This window comes from Haplochromis burtoni, unplaced genomic scaffold (assembly GCF_018398535.1).
Source record: "Haplochromis burtoni strain Fernald_Lab_line unplaced genomic scaffold, NCSU_Asbu1 Contig_1029, whole genome shotgun sequence".
NCBI lineage: Eukaryota > Metazoa > Chordata > Actinopteri > Cichliformes > Cichlidae > Haplochromis > Haplochromis burtoni.
In genome coordinates, this window is record NW_024583390.1 from 48,978 (window position 1) to 69,542 (window position 20,565).

At 37.2% G+C, this 20,565-nt stretch overlaps 3 protein-coding genes across 3 annotated transcripts; all 3 read right to left on the reverse strand.

The window, feature by feature from the left end:
• Positions 1–261: 261 nt before the first annotated feature.
• LOC102308288 (signal-regulatory protein beta-2) lies at positions 262–2,250 on the reverse strand. The gene is made up of 6 exons (XM_042216370.1): positions 2,153–2,250; positions 1,736–2,059; positions 1,205–1,549; positions 991–1,104; positions 665–711; positions 262–557 (listed from the first exon to the last, which is right to left on the reverse strand). The coding sequence occupies exons 1-6, from the start codon at positions 2,193–2,195 to the stop codon at positions 435–437; spliced, it is 996 nt and encodes a 331-aa protein (XP_042072304.1). The 5' UTR covers positions 2,196–2,250; the 3' UTR covers positions 262–434.
• Positions 2,251–10,205: 7,955 nt separating this feature from the next.
• Positions 10,206–13,735, reverse strand: LOC102308599. The gene is made up of 6 exons (XM_042216369.1): positions 13,676–13,735; positions 13,204–13,533; positions 12,766–13,119; positions 12,548–12,658; positions 12,297–12,340; positions 10,206–12,196 (listed from the first exon to the last, which is right to left on the reverse strand). Exons 1-6 carry the CDS (start codon positions 13,719–13,721, stop codon positions 12,080–12,082), a joined length of 1,002 nt encoding a protein of 333 aa, XP_042072303.1. The 5' UTR covers positions 13,722–13,735; the 3' UTR covers positions 10,206–12,079.
• Positions 13,736–17,602: 3,867 nt separating this feature from the next.
• LOC106632635 lies at positions 17,603–19,820 on the reverse strand. The gene is made up of 6 exons (XM_014330886.2): positions 19,748–19,820; positions 19,252–19,581; positions 18,816–19,172; positions 18,610–18,726; positions 18,241–18,290; positions 17,603–18,149 (listed from the first exon to the last, which is right to left on the reverse strand). The coding sequence occupies exons 1-6, from the start codon at positions 19,788–19,790 to the stop codon at positions 18,033–18,035; spliced, it is 1,014 nt and encodes a 337-aa protein (XP_014186372.1). The 5' UTR covers positions 19,791–19,820; the 3' UTR covers positions 17,603–18,032.
• Positions 19,821–20,565: the final 745 nt, after the last annotated feature.

The window sequence follows — 20,565 nt, forward strand, 5'->3', positions numbered from 1 at the left end:
AAAAAAGTGAATGTATTACACATGACTTACTTAGTCACTGAAGAAAGCAATTCATTACATCGAAATAGTCTCAATTTTTGCATAGCATCACAACCTTTGATCTGTATACAAATTTTCCTTTGATTTTTCGTTCTCCCTGCTGGATTAAATTCACAAATGACCTGAAACCAGATTATACTGCATTATACCTTTGATAACTAGATGTCATTAAATAAACATAAAAAGCATCAGGAGAATTAATTTTGATTTATTGAAGAAAGGATGACAAGTTCATACAGTTCAATCAGGGATGACAAAAAGTGCAACAAAAGTATGTTACGGGCTTTGAGAGTCCAAATATAATAAGTAAAACACAGACATTTAAGTTAAAAAGAGTAAAATCAAAGAGTTTCAAACACCGGGTCTGTAACAGGATGTCAGGCTCACTTGAAATTTCAGTTCCATAATTTAACTTGAGAGTAGACGCTCTCCTCAGGCGGCTCTCGCTTCTTTCTTCCTCGTGTTTTTCTTTCAGAGAAATTTAGTGCAGCATAGTTTAGTTCTTCATCAGCTTTGGTCTGCATTGTAAGTACAACAGACAAAACAAATGTTTCTTAATCTGGTTTAGATGGTTATACTAACTTTTCAGACATTTTAACTAAACACCAATATTTTTATTACTTACCAGTTGGCGTAAGGCGTCATTTTGTGCTTCAGTTATTGCACTTTCTGCTATAAACATGAGATCATAGTAACAAATACAAATTACTAAAATGCACTTAATATGCAGTTTACTTCTGAATTTTTTATAACCATAAAATTCATTGATAGAAATAAATGCTTCCAATAATTAACATAGGAATAATAACCATGGAGTGTTAATAATATTTGCAGTGCATACAATGACTATCTCCCCCACGGATTTATTTTACATAAATGATTAGTCTTTAAATTATTTAAGTGTAATGGAATAATTTTGTTCTCATAATCTTAGATACCTGTAGCTCTTACCTTTAATTGGTGTACATATTCTTCGTTTGCAAACAAGGAAAATATTCCCAGAGACAGAAATGGCCAAACAGACTATTAAGGCTATTTGAAGAAACTCAATTTTTTTGGCTTGCTCTATAAAAAACAAACAAAATAATATGTTCTCAGAATGTCTCATCACTCATATTTTAACATATTTGAAGTATAAACACCAGTACTGAACACAAAATCATACCAAGTTCGAGTGTCGTCCCATTTCCAAATAATATCTCCCCACATGTGGCCACAGCGCAGTAGTAAGTCCCTCCATCAGAGGAGCTGACGTTCTTAGAGAAGTGATAAACACATGCCCTCTGAGTATCAGATCGATTCTCACATTCCTTATGTGTATTTCCATCAGCGTAAATGACTGGGTGAGATTCATGAGATCTGTCTCTGAACCAAAGAACTCTGAGACCTCCTGGACACGTCGTGTTGACAGAGTGAGAGACTGAACACTGGAAAGTCACTGTGTCTCCTGGATGGATTGGATTTGATCCTGTCAGCTGTTGAACAACTACTGATGCTTTCTGATTGTTTCCTGTGTAATAAAAATGCAAAGACATTGCGCTGTCATAGTAGCTGAAAAATATTGTAAATGAGTGTTACGTTCCCCTAAAAAGGTTCAGGGGATGAGGGGGATGTAACAAAATGTGTCCAGGTCGAAAAAAGGAGACAGAGAGGCAAAAGAGCTTTTTTAAAGCTTATATTAAGGATGTACACTTACCTTTTACAAACAAATATGTGCCACTCCAGTTAGTCCTAATCCACTCTGTGAGCCCACAGTGATAGATTCCCTCGTCCTCTTGGACGGTCTTCAAAATAGTCACATTGCTGAAACTGTTATCATTATGTTGCTCAAATCTTGATTTAGAAAATGCAGGACCATATTCCGCTGGTGTAGATTTAAACGATGTCATAATTAACTTTAGGGTATCCCCGTGATTCTGCTTGTACCAGTGGACTTCTCCACTCTGGAGCCCTTTGGGCAAAGCACATGTTAAGGTCACTGGTTCACCAAGTTGAACTGTTTTCACTGGAACCAGAGAATCTGAAAGAAGAAAAAATATATAAAAATGGAAAAAGCTTTTTCTTGCAACAATCAATGCACGCAAATTTTTCCACATAACAAAAAAACCCTTACATCCTTGCCGAAGAACAAACAATGTCATCCATAAGACGATCATCTTGACACTGCACCTCGTTCAGGACTTCACTGGTGTTTTAGTGAGTGAAAGAGGTGGCATGATTGTATTAGGTCAGACACTAAAATGTATCTGATTGGTTAACACTGAAAAGACTGAAAAATACACTTCCTGTCACATTGGTCTCATCCTGGGCTTTGTGAAGCATATCACCTCGCTTTCAACTGTTCAGATGTACAGAAATGCATTATATTTTACATTTTAGATTATATTTTGCCTTACAAAAGGGGACAAAGAACAAGCAGAGCCAATGTCCTTTTTCCAATTAATGTGGCAAAGTTCGTGGCAAACGATTCAGCAGTCGCATTAAATATCACCCAGGTTTACCCCATGGTGGAGCTAGAGGTAAAGACAGGATAATGGCAACTGCAAGATTTTAGCTGTCATTATCCTTCCTCAATTAAATTAGAAAGACTTCTTTCACATCAGCTGGATCCAGAAAAACTAAAAGCCAATGGTACTCTTGTATCATGTGTAATGATAGTAGCCATGAAATCAAATCATTATTTGTCAAGACAGTTTTTCTTAATAGGGCACTGACCAAACCCTCTTTCAAATTCAAATGTGCACCATATAAACTTCCTCTGAACTGAAATACAGGGATAGAGGTCAGAGGTCATAGAAAGAAATGGGAAATAGGAAAAAAAAAAAACATAAAGGATTTCTGAATCTTTTAATCTTTAGTTTTTAAATGTATTTAATACACTCTAAATGCCCATAATTTATTTTTAACTTGCAAACTGCTTTGAGATCTCAAATTAAAGTTAAAGTTAAAAAAAAATTAAATTAAATTCATGCATCTATTTTCTACTGCTTATAAATCGTGTCAGGAATCTATCTTATATACAGTGTTCCCAAAACACCTCACTGAAAAGGTGTCAAAGGTGCATCAGTGTCAGATACCCGCATCTTCAGCTGTTTCCTTTGATTCTGAACTTTTTAAAAAAAAAATGATCAAAGTGTGTTTGAGGTTTGACAAAGTTGCTATCAGCAAAGGCTTACCAGCAAACCTCCCACAGAGCCTTTCCTCCTTGTTATCTATGCAAAGCGTAAACAACAAGAAGCACAGAAGTTAAGCTGGCTCATAACTCAAGCATAAAAGAGTCTTAAAGGGAGAATGACCACTAGTGGTGTGCGGATCGATATTGAAATATTGATTCTTCCGATACCAGTAATTTATGTTCTAGAATCGATTCTCATATTAAAATATCGATATTTTAGTACTTTGGGGTAAATTTGTAGTTTTTCATTAACAGGAACACAGTGGAAAGAAACGATCATTCAGATCGTCTAAATTGGAAGGAACTACTTCCGCTTCTGCCTTTCACAGTCATGTGCGAACTACGGCTGTATAAATGTGTCGCAGCCCCTGGCGTGCACATTCACAACAATGGCTGAGCGTATAAACGGAGGGATGTGCGCACGTATTTTACCTCCACAAACAGCCAAGACACGGTTTGCGATACATGTAGCAAGACAGTGAGGTGTTGTGGTAACACCACTAACTTCGTCAAACACCTCACAGTGAATCATATCACAGAATATGACGAGCTTATGTTGAGGTGAACTAAAGAGGAGGAGAGGGGCAGGTGCTAGGGCGAGACAGACGTCTCTGAGTCCTTTAGTGCTGCAAGCAGGCAACGTGTTCAAATAGCGCACAGCTTCAGGTTTTTTATTTCTAAATAATAATTCTGCATTATGAAGCGATAAGAACAAGTAGTCTGATGTCCTGTAATCATTATGAAGCTTTATTATTATATTATTATTACAATTTCATAATACAATTACATATTGTATTATAAACATTACGTTTTTGTACAGAGTATCGGTATCGGATCAGTAATGTCGATTTACCCTGAATTTTACTTGGTATCGGATCGGAAAGGAAATCAGTGGTATCACACATCACTAATGACCACAGTTTAAAGGATGCAAAGTGGCTGATTGGCTCAAAGAAGGCCAACAAGGAGATGATTGGACTAGTGTAATGATGTCACTATTGATTTTGACACTGTGGGAAAGTAGAGATGTAAAGAAGAGACTACCAACTGAATACTGAGGAAACAGGCAGATGAGTGATTACAGACTGTCCTTATTAAATTAAGAACAAACGTAATCAATAGACTAACAAATGTTCTAATTCCATTATCTGATCTGTTGGATATTGCCTGCCTCTGCTAAATTCTTTTTATACCTGGTGGAGATAAAAATGTACTTCGCCCTCTGATTTTAAGTGCTTAATCATGAGTTTACAGCACAATCATCAATGAAATCAGAAATGGACTTTCTCTTTCAACAATCACGATTCTGTTAAAGATGATATTTTATAGCGGGATGATCTGGATGCATCCTATTTCCAACATTTCATTAAGCACAACTATTTCAGTGTGAAAACAATCAGCTAGAAATGTACAATTTCCACCTGCCTGGTTGTTGACATTAGAATTCCCTACAAAGGTGAGAGGTCCAGCCTCTCTTTTCAGCTTGATAAAACGCAGCTGCAGACCAAGGCTGCTTTGACATTCTGCAGTTATGAAGGACATCTCTGGAGAAATTACATGTATGCTTTTTGGCTTTGCTAGTAATAATACACCTATGACTGGCTTACAGAGAGGAGCAACCACACCTGTGCAAAAAGATTAACCACAACTATTATTCACAAGCTATGATTTGTTGCCCATGACGCTATAAAACAGATTACAGACCTAGGTATTGATCAACTTTGACTCCAAAAATGTCCTGATGATCTCAGTAAATTTAACAGCGTGGCCTTATTCTCTGTTCAGAGAAATGCGTATGTGGATAAAATAAAGCTGCAGATGACCCTTTGCAGAAAAACTCCATGACTAAAGCAGATTGCTGTCTGCTTTAATGATTCTGACGTGGAAAACTCTATTGTTACAAAATATTTCTCAATTTTTAGCATTTTGTGCTGTTAAAGTTTGAGATTTGTCATGGAAACTCAAAAGAAACTGCAAACACCCGATGAGCTTGTTCGAAATGGTTTATTCACATGTTGCAACATGGAGAGAGCGCGCTGGTCAAATGCCAAAGTCATCTCTGAAGATGGGCCACCACCCTATAAGACATGTATAACATATGTATATAAGACATATATATAAGACACTATAGTGAACAAAAAAAGCACAGAGACAAAGAAACTCCACAGCACATCACGCAGGTCTATACCTCCCAGTTCAGCTCATCCTTGAAACCTTCCTATATTCTTGGGAATGCTGGGATTATTACTGTTATTAATATTGTTGTTATTGTGTTTAAATTTGGAAGTTCTTTATTTAAAGTTCATAATAAAGATGTAGTTGTGGTTGTATATATATTTGAGCCTCTATGTAGATGTTTAACTTGTGTGTATTAGACAAAAAATCAAAAATCAATGGAAATTTGTGCAGCCAACTCTAGATTTTTTATTGTGATGTAGAATGCAAGATATACATTCATGTTTTCTAGGGCTAAGTTCTTTCTAGTTGATATTTAAACATATTAACACTCCAATAAATGCATCAGAGAACAACTTAGGGCTCACCGTTTTGCCCCAAAATACACTGGCAGCAGGGGATTGAACTAAGAATCGTTCCGTTATGATGACCTCTACCCTGTGAGCTACTTTTTAATGTGTGTTAATTTACAGTAAGATAGTTTGGGTTAATGTTAGAAATCCATTTCCCCGTGTAAATGTTTTCTGTTTTCTAAAAATTGGTGCTCACCTGATTTTGTGGGAGAGCTGGGGCTCTATTAAAACTTCAGTGGGACATGCTGATACACAATAAGACAACAAAATATTTATTAAGACAATTTATTACAAGACTGCAGCAAAATGGTGAAATTTCCTACATGGTTACATATGATGTAATAAAAGTATTATTTACAGTTCACTGTTGCAGAGTTACAAATATTAACACACTCCACTGGTATATATATGAACATATTTAAATTCCCATTTGGTAGACATCCTGACTTCTTATGTGATTTTAGTAATGTCCATTTTCAATCCCGTACATAGTTTTTGATGTGCTTGTGCAATAATGTAAATGAGATAAAAGACAGCGTAAAACAACAGCCATTCACGACCAAACTGCTGCTGTATTAAACACTGACAAAAGCATGAACAGAACAACATACCAAGGAGTGATACGTAGACCTAATTCAGCCCAAAAGCCTTGGCAGCCATGTAGATTTGCTGCCTCTTTGCTGGCTTTGTGTTGTTTTTTGTACATCTGTCAGCTTTCATCATGGTAAAGACAACACCAGAAAACATCCACGTATCCATATTCTAGGATAATAGAGTAAATAAAAATATTATAAATATCAAAACACATAAAATCACTAAAAGAAAATTCAAAATTACAATCAAATTTATAGCATTAAGAACTTTACCTGTTGTATTTTTTGATAGCTGAAGTTGTTCTGCAGGACAGCAGCTTGAATGGTAAATGGTCTGTATTTGTACAGCGCTTTACACTACAGTCAGTCATCCACCCAGTCACACACACATTCACACACTGGTGACCAGTGGTGAATGTGTGTGTGACCACAATTCAGAGATGGTCCTGGTGTTTCACTGGGATGCTCTCTCCACATTGCAATGTGTTTATTAAACTCACTTCAAATCAAGCTCACTGGGTGTGTTGCAGGTTATTGTTAAAATTTCCATAATAAGCTTCTGTGAAGCACTTTGGGATTTTTATCTTTATAGGTGCTATATAAATAAAATTTTACTTACTTTTTTACTTACTTATCCCAATTCAGCTCCTGATGAAGGCTCTCAGGGTCCTGTTGAACTTGTATAGTTCTAGGTATTCAGGTGTGGGGTATTGAGTCATAGGCTTCTTGTAGTCAATCCAGGCAGTCCACAGGTTGGTCAGTCTGGTCTTGCAGTCTCAGGCGACAGCTCTGTCTACCAGTAGCTGGTGTTTCACTCCTCTGGTATTCCTGCCAATTCGTTTCTGCACCCCACTCATGTACTGATCCATGTGCCTGTTCCTCTAAGGCCCCATGATGCCTGACAGAAGCTTCCATGTGGTACTGAGGCAGGTTACTGACCAGTATTTGGATGGGACCAGTCCCTTCTGTGGGTCCTTGGGGATCAGGAGTGTCCTGCCTTCAGCTAGCCCAGGGGTCTGCAACCCTCGGCTCCAGAGCCACACGTGGCTCTTTCATCCTTATACTGCAGCTCTGTGTGAAATACATTATAAGTATTTAACTGAAGTGTTAGTTCTTTTTAAAAAGTGTAATTCTAACTTGGAAGATTATTGTGATCTTGAAATATTAAAATAAAATAATATTTTATTATTTTCATTGCTCAAAATAAGTGTCACACTCACAGAAGCCTGTATATCCGCCAAAAGTCCATGCATTTATCGAGACTTTCAACCCCGGGTATAGGCCAAGTATGAGGAAATGTAAGAAAAGAAAAATATCCTAAGAAAATAGAACATTTAATGATGCCTGGGCAGATGGAGAAGGCTGATCTGAGTAAAAATCAATTCAAGACGTGGATGAAGTCTGCAAATTCAACTATATATGCAAATTTTGTGGCAGCTCAGGAAATAGTCAGGCATGGGAAGCTGTCCATGGACGGAGAATATATGAAGGATTCATTCATTAAGATTTCATAACACCTAATCGCGGACTTTAAAAACAAGAGAGATGCCTCTCTCTGCGAAGACTATCAAAGACAGAACCACAGAAATGGCGTTGCTGTTTAAGGTGGAGCACATGTACTCTGATCTCCTGCTTTGTAACATGTTCTGGTGCCTGTCCAGAGGAGATGTGCTGAAACGCTTTGCTGCATGTCAGCGAGAGGTGAAAACTTTCACGAGCAGCAAAGGGCTCACCTTTTCTGAGCTGGAACAGCCAGAGTGGCTGGAAAAGCTGCACTTCATGGTGGACATGACAGTGTTAGTATTTGAGCCCAGAGAGGCACACTTTCTCACTTCCCTCTGTAAGGGAGTGCAAACAAGCTCATGAGTTGATCAATTCTGAGTATTAGCAGTCTGCAATCACCACAATGCAAGCATTGTTTGGGAAACGATTCAGTGAGTTCAGAGAGAAAAACCCACATTATGCTTCCCTGTCCCTCCTCTGACTATCCATCCATCCCTATTAAATGTGACTGCAGGTGTAAGTCAACCTGATCTGGAGATCAAGCTGGCTGACATAGCTGACAAAGACATGTGGGCGTCCCAATTCAAACACTTGACAGGGGATGTTGCCCATAGCAGGCCAATAAGTTCAGAATCACAAACTCGTGTTTGAAACATGGAATGCCATCCCCAGCACCTACATAAACATGAAGAAATATACATTTGGAGTCCTATTGATCCGCATACGTATGTGACTAGCTATTCCACCATGAACTATGTTAAAAACAAAAACTGCTCATGCCTCACAGGTGACAGTTTACAGTTCTGCGTAAAGATGAAAGTTGCTTTGCACAGCCCAAATTTGCAGACGCTGTGCGCAGAGGTTCAGGAACAGAAGTCCCATTAACCAGTTACAATAAATATTTATGCAAATATTTGTTTTCCATTGTTTAGTGACATATTGTTTTTTTCCAATTTAATTTTTAAATTTAGGTCAAGGCTCCAAAAGCCCAAAGGCAATATACGGATGACCCCTCACAATATTGTTTTGCCTGTTACATGGATAATTTAAGTTCAGCTTTTTAATTCATTTGAAAGACACCTTGAACTCAGCGTGTTTCTCTTTTGTTATTATTTTTTTAAGAGTTCAAGATGATCAAAATGTGTTTAGTACATAGATAAAATCTAATTTTCTCTGTAGCACTTCATGGGTTTCATAACCAACACATTATAATTGATTATACAAAGCATAAAGGTAAAAAAACAACAAAACAATATATACAGTGTTATCTGCATTTTAGATGTCACAAAGTATTTGCAGCTCCCAGTGTTTTGGTTTTTTTTACATGGAAATGGCTCTTTGGGTGTGAAGGTTGCCGACCCCTGAGCTAGCCATTCTGGGTGTGTCTCATTGACCAGCAGCTGGTTCATTTGTGCTGCCAGACGCTCATGGAGTGCAGTCAGCTTCTTCAGCCAGTAGGTGTGAATCATGTCAGGGCCTGGTACAGTCCAGCTCTTTATACTGGAAAAGCTTCCTTCTTAAAAGTCTGGCACTGTGGTTACTGGTTCAGGTTCGTTGTTGTGGTCTGCTCTTAGATCCACTAGCCTTTGTGGGCATTGCCTTTGTGGGTTGTGTTCTTCTCGTATTGCTCTGAAAGGACACGGCCTTGGTGGTGCTGTTCATATATTGTTCCCCGGCCACTGAGAGTACACCTTTGATGATTCCATGAAGTAAAGCTGCTATATTGCTTCGAGCTGCTGGTCAATGCTGTGAGTCTTTGCTTGGATGTAGATTGACAGTAAACTGACAAACTTTACTTTTATGGTTTGCTTGATCTCTGACTGCTGGCTCACTTACCTAAAAGTTGAATGGGAATCAGCCTTTAGCTTTCATGCCCTGTTTTTGTTAAACAAGCCTCCTGTTTCAAGAGACAGACTTCACTTATCCTATTTACTCACTATGTAAGTATTTAAACGACATTTTGCATTTAATCATTAGTTATTATTAAACTATCGCTCTCTTCCACAGTATCTGCTTTATTCTGTCTTTAGATGAAAGTATATCTAGTTCTGCTGAAGGTTTCTTCTGTTAAAGGGAGTTTTCCCTTCCTACTGTCACCAAGTGCTTGCTCAAAAAGGGAAGATTGATTTTTGGGGTTATCTCTCTATTATTGTAGGGTCTTCATGTTACAAAACAAAGTGCCTCAGGTTGAATGTTATTGTAATTTGGTGCTAAATAAATACAAGTAAACACACTCTCAGACTTGGAGGTACTGTGTACTGTATTTATTCTTATTGTATTCTAATTTTTGCCTCATAACTTTTGCACTGTCCACTTCCTGCTGTGACAAAACAAATTTCCCACGTGTGGGACTAATAAAGCTTATCTTATCTTATCTTATCTTAGAGCCCAGTTAACAACAAACCTTCCCAGCAGGAATCAGTGAGCACTTGTTGAAGCCAGAAAGCCCACATAAAATATAAATTAAAAAGAAAAATATTCCCATGATCTCTGAACTGGAAACCTCTGACAATTTGACTATGGCTAAAAATTATATCCTTAAAAGTTATGGATATAATTATAAACAGAACAATTAACAAAAAGCACCATTTGTGTAGCCCAAGACCTACCAGCAACTAGCATGTTCATAGTGCCATTTAGAAAGTCTATGTGATTAACAAGATATTTAGTACATTTGTACATGTAAGATATGAGTTCATTGTTTGAGAGTGTGGTAGTCGAGATTTTATCGTTTTTATATTAATTCCATATTTTATGTTTATTTAGACAGTTGCGTGACTTCATCGAAAGTAAAGACTATTTTTGTTTTATAAAGCATTTAAAAAAGAAACTGAAATGTAATGAAATGACACAGACAGGGCACAAAGACACATAAAACACACAGATATCCCTCCCCCGATGCAAACATAAACTGGACCCAAACGCAGACAATGGAGATGAATGTGGATCTTTAACAAAAACGAGCCTTTATTCTTGACTGCACAAAAAGCTACAAAACAAAAGGTGGCGGAGGAACTGAGAAAAAACAAACAAAAAGCTAAACCGGGAAAAGCTCAATTAAAGAACATGAGGAACATAGAAAACATTACCAAAAACCTGAAACTGGAAACGCGGAACCTAAGACATGGAAACCTTGAGGAGGAAATGCAGGATGAAACACGGGGGATGACAAACAGGAGAAAACGCAGACATTCTGACAGAGGCAAGCGCACACTATATATTACACACAGGGAAGTGAGGAAATGGCAGGCAGGCAGGGAACACAGCTCATAATAATCAGACAAGATGAGACCAGGTGGAAGCAAAACAGAATACACTGATGCACAAGACTCTCCGAAGTAAAACAGGAAAGGGGAACATAGAACCAAGAACACTAGACACAACACAAGTAACACAAGGGAGGCACAGAGAACACCTAAACACTGGAAATAATTACAAATAACTAATAAACTAACAAAATCAATGAATATTAATAAACATAAACTGGGAGTCACTAGACTCCGGACCCTCAAAGCAAGTCATATTCATCATAATACATGTCATTATTATTGTTGTTTTTATTGCTGTTGTTGTTGTTGTGATTATTAGCAGAGATGATGCATTGCAAGGTGGTCCGTGTAGCTGTGCATGATATAACACTAACATGCAAACTAAAATGGGACTAGGTGACCTAGCATAAAAACAACGAAAGCTATAATTCACATTCAAATTTCCATTCAACTATTTAAGGTAGAAACAAACTACATTATCTAATCTTAAAAAAAAAAACAAAAAAAACAGCAAATATAAAGTCAAGCTCACCTAACAGGAAAGACAAACAGGCAATACAATGCTACTGCAGTAACAAACAACATGGCTGCAAGGCTCAGTTCAGCTAAACTCTCACATTCCTGAATTCATACTGTCAGTCTGCACAAGTGTTTTCTCACACTACAGTTATCTCCAACAAAAACAATTTGTTTTTACAAGAAAAGCTTCTAATTCAGCAGCACTCAACTTAATTTCTCTTACAAAGGCAGAAAGCTACCTATGGAGTGAGCGGGACTCACGTCTCCTCTCCAACAGGAGTGTGAATCCACTGATAAAATCACATAGTAGTTTGAGGATTTTTTTTGTTTTTGTTTTTTCTTTTGCAAAATTTAAAGTTGATGTGTTGATTTTTCTTTTCTTTGATATTTTTTCCTAATTTTCTTTTATTTTCTGTGTTTTTGTTTTTTCAAGAAAACACACAACACTTGAAATCAGGATTTAACTTGAGAGTAGACACTGTCCTCAGCAAAGTCTCTCTTCCTTGTGCTTCTCGATTTTCTTTCACTGAAGTTCAGTGCAACATAGTTTACATGGCCATCAGTTTCAGCCTGTGTAATAAAGATATGCAATAATAACAACCAGGTGAAATAATAATAATGAGCTTTTCAGTCATATTTTAATTGAATAACAAGCATTTTCATTACTTACTGGTTGGTGTGAGGTGTCAATTTGGTCTTCCGATATAGCATTTTCTATTCATAAAGATGAATTCAATTATTATGACAAATACAAAACAGTAAAATGCATTTGATGTGGCAACTATTTCAAAATGTATTTCCTAACATATAAATATATAACACAAAACGTTTAATATGTATTCATATTCATATTTAAACAATGGAAATGCTACTTGAATAACGGGGCAATCTTAGCTTTGGAAATCATCATATAACACTTACCTTTATTTTGTATTCTTTGGTTGCAGATGAGGAAAATATTTCCAGTGACAGAAATGACCAAACACACTATTATTAAGGCCAGTTGAATAAATGCCGACTGTGTTTTTTCCACTACAAAACAAACAACCAGAAAGATATATCAAAGTTTCCAAAAAAGTCACTCATATGCTGCCAACATACTTTGACTATAACTTCCAGTAGTAAACAAAAAATCATACCAGCTTTCAGATCGGTTCCATTTCCAAATAATATCTCTCCACATGTGGCCACAGCACAATAGTAAGTCCCTTCATCAGAGGAGCTGATGTTCTTAGAGAAGCGATAAACACAGCTATTCTGAAGGTCAGATGGTTTTTCACATTCATTGCTTTTCTTTCTGCCAGTGTAGATGATGCTAGGATGAGATTTGTCTGAACCAGCTCTGAACCAGAACATATCATGATCCCGTGCATATGTGTTGTCAGAGTCAGAGAAGACTGAACACTGGAGAGCTGTTGTGTCTGCTGGATTGACTGGATCTGATACAGCTGGCCACTGAATGACAGTATAGTTTGATGCTCTCTGAGTGTTTCCTGTTTAATAAAAAATATAAAGCCAATCGTCAAAACATGCTCCAACACACTAATACATTTTTTGAAAGTATGCCAGTTTATTACCTTTTACTAACAAATATGTCCCACTCCATTCAGGATTAAGCCATTCAATGATTCCACAGTGATAGATTCCTTCATCCTCTTGGACTGTCTTCAAAATGGTCAGATTGCTAAATGTTTTTGTATTACATGCGTCATATCTTGATCTAACTATTTCTTGACCATACTGAGGTGGTGTAGTTCCATACAGTGTTGAAATCAGTTTGAGCCCATCCCCGATACTCTGCTTGTACCAGTGGACTTCCAAAGTGCTGAGCTCTTTATTGCTGGGTAAAGCACATGTTAACGTTGCTGGTTCACCAAGCTGAACGATTTTCATTGGAACCAGAGAATCTGAATTAAGAGAATACAGAAAAAAAGATGATGTGAAAATGTTCAAATGCAAAATAATTCATTTTATTTTCAACACATTTTTTTCTATTTGACATAATTTATCTTCATAGAATAGTTGTGGAGAAAATTAAAGAGCACTTACATCCTTGATGAAGAAAGAGCAAAGTAATCCACAGCACCATCATCATGACACTGCTCGTTGTTGAGAACATGGTCTTTCAGTGAGTGAAGGAGGCAAGATGATCATGTTAGGTAAGGCTGTAAAATGATTCTGATTGGTTAACACATATAGATTCAAAAGGACCCTTCACGTCACACTGGTCCCCTCCTTGGCTCTGTAAAACATTTCACCTCTCTTTGATATTCTGTTGAAATTATTCATTTGGTTAATTTTTACTTCTCTCTTGGTGGTTATTCGTTATTCTATTCCTTCCTTTTCTTTTCATCTGAAGGACATAAACAGTGGAACAGTCACCACTCCTGTTTGTGGTGTGTAGTGCAAGAAATAACACAAAAACATTACATATTGAATTTCTGATGAAATTTGACATCTTGACTTGGAGAAAAGCTGGCGAACAGGATGAAGCGAAGGCTTTTGCCCAACTAATGTGCAACTTTATTTATTTATATGTTTTTGCATTTTTCATAACAAACCAATCAGCACTTGCATTGAATGTCACCCATGTTAACCCCATGGTGGAGCTAGAGGTAAAGACAGAATAATGTTACCTCCAAGACCTTAGCTGGTATACACTGTTTTACTTTCTCAATCAAAATGGCATGTCTTCTTTGCATCAGCTGGCTGTATAAAGAATATCAAAATACCTATACAAAGATATGGTATAGACCTAAGTTATGAAATCAAATCATTATGTTCTAAGACAGTTTTCCTTTATTAGTCTGAGCAAACTCTGCACAGCATGGACTGATTTCATGTCCTTTGAGATTGCAGATTTCAAGATCAACAATTGTACACTGCTCAAAAACTTCAGAGAGGCACTTTGAAAACATATCAGACCTCAAAAGTCCTGAGGCATCTCCTCCCAGATCAGGATCAGGGCATCAGCGAGCTCCTGAGCAGTCTGAGGTGCAACCTGCTGGTGTCAGATGGACAGAAACATAATGTCCCAGAGTTGTTCTAATGAATATAGATCACTTGAACATTGGGCCCATTCAATTCCTTTATCCTCCAGGACTTGCCTGCATACTCTTGCAACATGAGGCCATGTATTCTCATAGTCTGTCAGTGGATCCAAGGACATCTAATGGCAGTAAGGGTACTGGTGCCTATCACTTTGAGGTATGTGAATTTTTCCACGGATTTCCTTCCTCAGACCACCAGTGACCCAACAACAAACTGGTCTTGCTAAATGATATTACAGGAATGTTTTACATGGATTCTACAGAGGCTTTCCATCTCTTGCATGTGCTCAGGGTGAACCTGCTCTCACATGTAAGAAGCACAGGTCACCAGTGGTAGATCCTGTTTGTCCTTGCACAAAAGAGTAGATACCAATCCTCCTGATGGATAAGGACCTTCTATAAGCCAGCTCTCCTAGATTAACTGCCTGTCTCCTAGAATCAATTTAATTCAATTCAGTTCAATTCAGTTTTATTTATACAACGCCAAATCACAACAGTCGCCCCAAGGCACTTTATGTTGTAAGGTAAAGACCCTACAATAATACATACAGAGAAAAACCCAACAATCATATGGCCCCCTATGAGCAAGCACTTTGGCAACAATGGGAAGGAAAAACTCCCTTTTAAAAGGAAGAAACCCCCTGCAGAACCAGGCTCAGGGAGGGGCGGGGCCATCTGCTGCAACCGGTTAGGTTGAGAGAGGAAGACAGGATAAAGACATGCTGTGGAAGAGAGCCAGAGTTTAATAACGAGCCAGCATCAATATTCTTGAGACTGTGCTGGGAGATACAGCAATCATATGTGATGTGCTATTCTTGAGGAGTTGGACTACCTGTGTAATACCTGTAGTGTCCAGTAGTAATTGAAAAATTGTGCTATCAGTTATAATTGATTTGATGACATACGCTGATTGAAAGGTGTTTCTTTGTTGTTGTTGTTTTGTTTAATTTAAGCCCATTCTTAAATCTATTGAAAATTTGTAGACAGTGAAAAGTCATGACAGTGCAAGGAAACCAGTCAATTTTAGTCTGCGCTACCAATTCTGCCAAGAGGAGTGATCCAGTATCCATTCAGAGTACCCAAAAGCATCTGGGGGCATAAAACCAAATATCATTGGAGGTGTATGCATATATCAAAGCCTATTTATAAACGTTTGACTTTGTGTAGATAGAAGAGAATGCAAAAAATACATTAAAACTTATAAACCCTATCATTCTAGGTATTTTTGTATTTATGCTATTTAATCATTCTACCTTGAAAGAAATCATTAAAAGCTCCAAATTGCCATGACATTCGTGCCTATGATGAGTGTAAATGCATCCAGAACAGTATATCACCTAAATAAACTGTTTCTATGCAGTTCTCATTATACATCCCTATCAAAAGTTTAAGACCACTTGAAAAATAGCAAAAAATTGTATTTTGCAAGGTTAAATCTTAACAAAGTTCCAAGTAGAGCTTCAACATGCGACAAGAAGAAATGGGAGTGAGACAAAATATTTGTTTAGAGCATGCAATATATTGAGAACAATGCTTAAAATGAAACAGGCTCTTCTACAGCTGACCTAAAGTTTAGGACCAAATCTGTGCACAAATGTGGATTCATTGTCATTTTCTGTCAGGTAGTCACATTGTCATGAGTTTCTGATGGCGAAGGCAAAAAAAAAAATGTTTCATTTTTGAACATGTTCAGGTTATTAAACTGCATAAGCAGGGTCTCTTGCAGCACACAATCAATGCTGAGGTGGGATGTAGTAAGACAGTGCTGGTCAGATTTTTTGGGGTCGGAGGATCCCATTGGCTGTCATCAAGACACTGGACGATCCTGAACCCAAATTAAGGATGTTACCGGTACTAACTGCAGCCCCATAACCATCAGATGGCATCTGAGACTGAAGGGCCTCAAAAACAAAAAACGTATTCAAAGGCCTCGTCTCCTTGAACAGCACAAAGCTCACCTTTTGGAAGTTGCAAGAGAGCACCAAACATGGGACATTGAAAGGTGAAAGAAGGTTTTATTCTCTAATGAGAAAAAAACTTGATGTTTCCAATAGTTTCCAATGTTACTGGTATGACAAGCAGATCCCACCTGAGATGTTTTCTACAAACCACAGTGGAGGGGGTGTAATAATGGTCTAAGGTGCTTTTTCCTTCTGTGGAACAATGGAGCTTCAGGAGGTGCAGGGGCATCAAACGGCCGATGGCTATGTCCAGATGTTGCTGAGAGCATCCCTCATGACTGAGGGCCCTCGTCTGTGTGGTAACGACTGGGTTTTTCAACAGGACAACGCTACATTACACAATGCCTGCAGGATAAGGATCTTCTTCCAGAAGAATAACATCACTATTTTGGCCGGTCCTGCATGTTGCCCTGATCCAATTGAAAACCTTTGGGGATGGATGGCAAGGAAAGTTTAAAAAAAAGATGAACAACAGTTCCAGACAGTAGATGCCCTTTGTGCGGCCATCTTCACCACTTGGAGAAATGTTCCCACTCACCTCATGGAAACGCTTGCATCAAGCTTGCTGCAACAAATTTTTGAAGTGATTTTCAGAGGAGCCTTAATGTAAGGTTAAATCAAAGGTAAATAAAGAAAAAATCAACTGAAGTTCAAAATACAAATTTATGTGTGTGTGTGTTTTTTTTTTTTTTAAAAATGCCTGTCCACATTTATCATGGATTTTAATGTTCCATCAACTGTCAAATTTACCTATTCTAGTCTATTAATATGTTCTCTGAGATGAAAACCAACAGACTAATCATTCTTCTAATCTGTGTTTTTTTAGCTACAGTTCCATTTGTATAAAGTAAATGAAGCACAAACACACAAACGGCTTCTCTAACATTAATAAGGTATAACTCATAAAGGTTTGCATATATATAGTATAAATTATTTACCACAGTTTACAATCAACCACTGAAAAAAATGGCTGTGCCCAGATTGCTCACATATTAAACAGACATGGGATAATAAAATAATTTCTCTACTTTAACATGAAAGAAGACACTATTAGCAAAACCACCCAAATTCTAAAAAACTGACCAGTTCTTTTCCCTGTAGTATCTTGCCCTAAACATAAAAAAGAATCCAAAATACTAAATGAAATAGTTTTTAATCAACGAAAGCAAGGAAACAGGTTTATACAGATAAAAAATTCAGGGATTTCAAAAATGTGACAAGACTTTGTTTTAGTTTGAGAGCCCAAACTTGTCAGCGATGAGGCAAATAAACTGCTCACAGTTAGTATTTAATCAAGGCAGCAAAATAACAAGACCTGACACAAATAATAGGATCTGCAATCATGTTTCAGGTTCAATTTAATTTTTAACGGGCTCTTCACCACTGATATCAGCTTCAGCTTTTAACTTGAGAGTAGACGCTGTCCTCGGTAATGTCTCTCTTCCTTCTTCCTCTTGTTTTCCTTTCAGAGAAATTCAGTGCAGCGTAGTTTAGCTGGTCATCGGCTTCAATCTGTTAATTAAATATTAGAAGAAAAATATTGATGCTGAGCTTTCCAAGTAGACAATATTTTAATTAAATAACATTTATTTTCATCACTTACTGGTTGGTTCAACTTGTCAGTTTGTGATTCTGATACAGCACTTTCTTTTCCTAAAGATAAATAAAATGTTTAAAACAAATATATAATAGTGAAGTGCACTTTTTTATTTTAGATTGCATGATCCTTAATAAAAATCCTGCTGATAGGAATGTGTTATTCAAAAAAATAAGTTGGTACACTAAGCAGTGGGGGGGACCTCATTGTAAGCAGGTTTATTAACAATGGTGTGATTGACTCCTGATGATTTTACAGAATAACTTATTATATGATTTTGTACCTTAAATCCATGAATGATTGGTCTTTCCATTATTTAAGTCTAATGAGATCATTTATGACGTTTAAACAATTGTAATGTTTTATAACACTTACCTTTAAATGGTTTACATACTCTGGAGTTGAATATGAGGAACACATTTCCAATGACCGAAATAGCCAAACAAACTATTAATATTAGCATTTGAGTGAATACTGATTGTGCCGGTTGCACTACAAAAACACAAAGAAAAAGTTTTAGCACTCAAATCGGTATAAAAATATCTCGTTTGTTGTTCAGAACAGTTAATGAAAAATCATACCGAGTTTCAATGCAGTTCCATTTCCAAATAATATCTCCCCACATATGTCCACAGCACAGTAGTAAGTCCCAGCATCAGAGGAGCTGACGTTCTTAGAGAAGCGATAAACACATCTCTTCTGAGCCTCAGATCGATTCTCACATTCATCATGTGTATTTCCATGAGTGTAGATGATGTTTGGATGAGATTTATTTGATTCGGCTCTGAACCAAAAGACACTAAGATCTTCTGAACATGTTGCTTTGTCAAAGACAGAGATGATCGAACATTGCAGAGTCACTGATTCTCCTGGATGGAGTGGGTCTAATACTGGAGGCCACTGAACAACAGTATAGTTTGATGTCATCTGAGTATGTCCTGTGTATTACAAAAGATACGGAGATGCTTTAAAGCTTATAGTAGAGACTTTAAATTTGTAAAAGTAGCTCAGTCTTACCTTTTACTGACAAATACGTCTCACTCCACTGAATGGGATACATCCACTCAGCTATTCCACAGTGATAGATACCCTCATCCTCTTGGACTGTCTTCAGAACGGTCAGGTTGCAAACATTATTAGCATTTTCCACATTAAATCTCTTTCTAGAAAACTCAGGACTATATTCAGGTGGTGCTGATTTGGACAATGTCACAATTAATTTAAGACCATCTCCAGCACTCTGCTTGTACCAGTGGACTGTTATACTGCCGAATTCTTTAATGGGTAAAGCACATGTTAATGTTGCTGCTTCACCGAGCTGAACGGTTTTTACTGGGACCAGAGAATCTGAAGAAAAAGAAAACACAGAAAAATAAAATGTTGTAAGATGTGGAAAATTTTTAATGCAAAATTATATTTATTTGGTTTCTGTTCCTGCAGGTCACAATATAAATCATCATGACAAGTTTTTCACTAAGAATAATTTTGGACAAAAGAAGAAAAAAGTACTTACATCCTTGATGAAGAAAGAACATTGTAATCCACATCACAATCATCTTTACACTGATCTATGTTAAGGACTTTTTTGGTATTTCAGTGAAAAGGAGGTGAGATGATTACAATAAGTCAGACTGTAATGTGCACCTGATTGGTTAACTCTGAAAAGATTCAAATCTACACTTCCTGTTACATTTACCTCCTCCTGGGCATAGTAAAAAACGGCCACCTCTCTTTTATCTAGTGTTGAAGTAATCCTTTTTTAGCTATTGTTTTGTACAATTTCGTCTATCCCTGGATATTTATTATTTTTGTTAGTGAATCTTAAACATGTGTGCCATATAGTCTTAGAAATATATTAGTTCATCATGGTTTGCATTTTATAGGAAATTTCCTGGTTGGCTGTTTTGCTGGCAATGACAGTTTACTCCTGAGAAGCACTGAAGAACTGACTAAACCAATATCCCCTCCTAAAGAAGATAACCTCACCTCTTCAAAATCAGAACTGCCATATTTGCAGCAAAATTCATTGCGAATCAACCAACATTACTGAAGTAGTTTAATAACGATCACACGTGTTAACCCCATGGTGGAGCTAGAGGTAAATCCAGAATGATGCTAAACTTATACTGCAGCATTTTACTGACTAAATCAAAATAGAAAGCTTTTCTTTGCATCAGCTGGATTGAGAAAACCTACAACCTCAGATAATAATTATGAAATCAAGCCTTTATTTGTAAATGCAGGCATCTTTATCAGCCTCGTTGAAAACTCATTGTTTTATGCATCATTAACCCTTTAAGACCTACCATAGAACCAAGTCCGCCAGAGCTT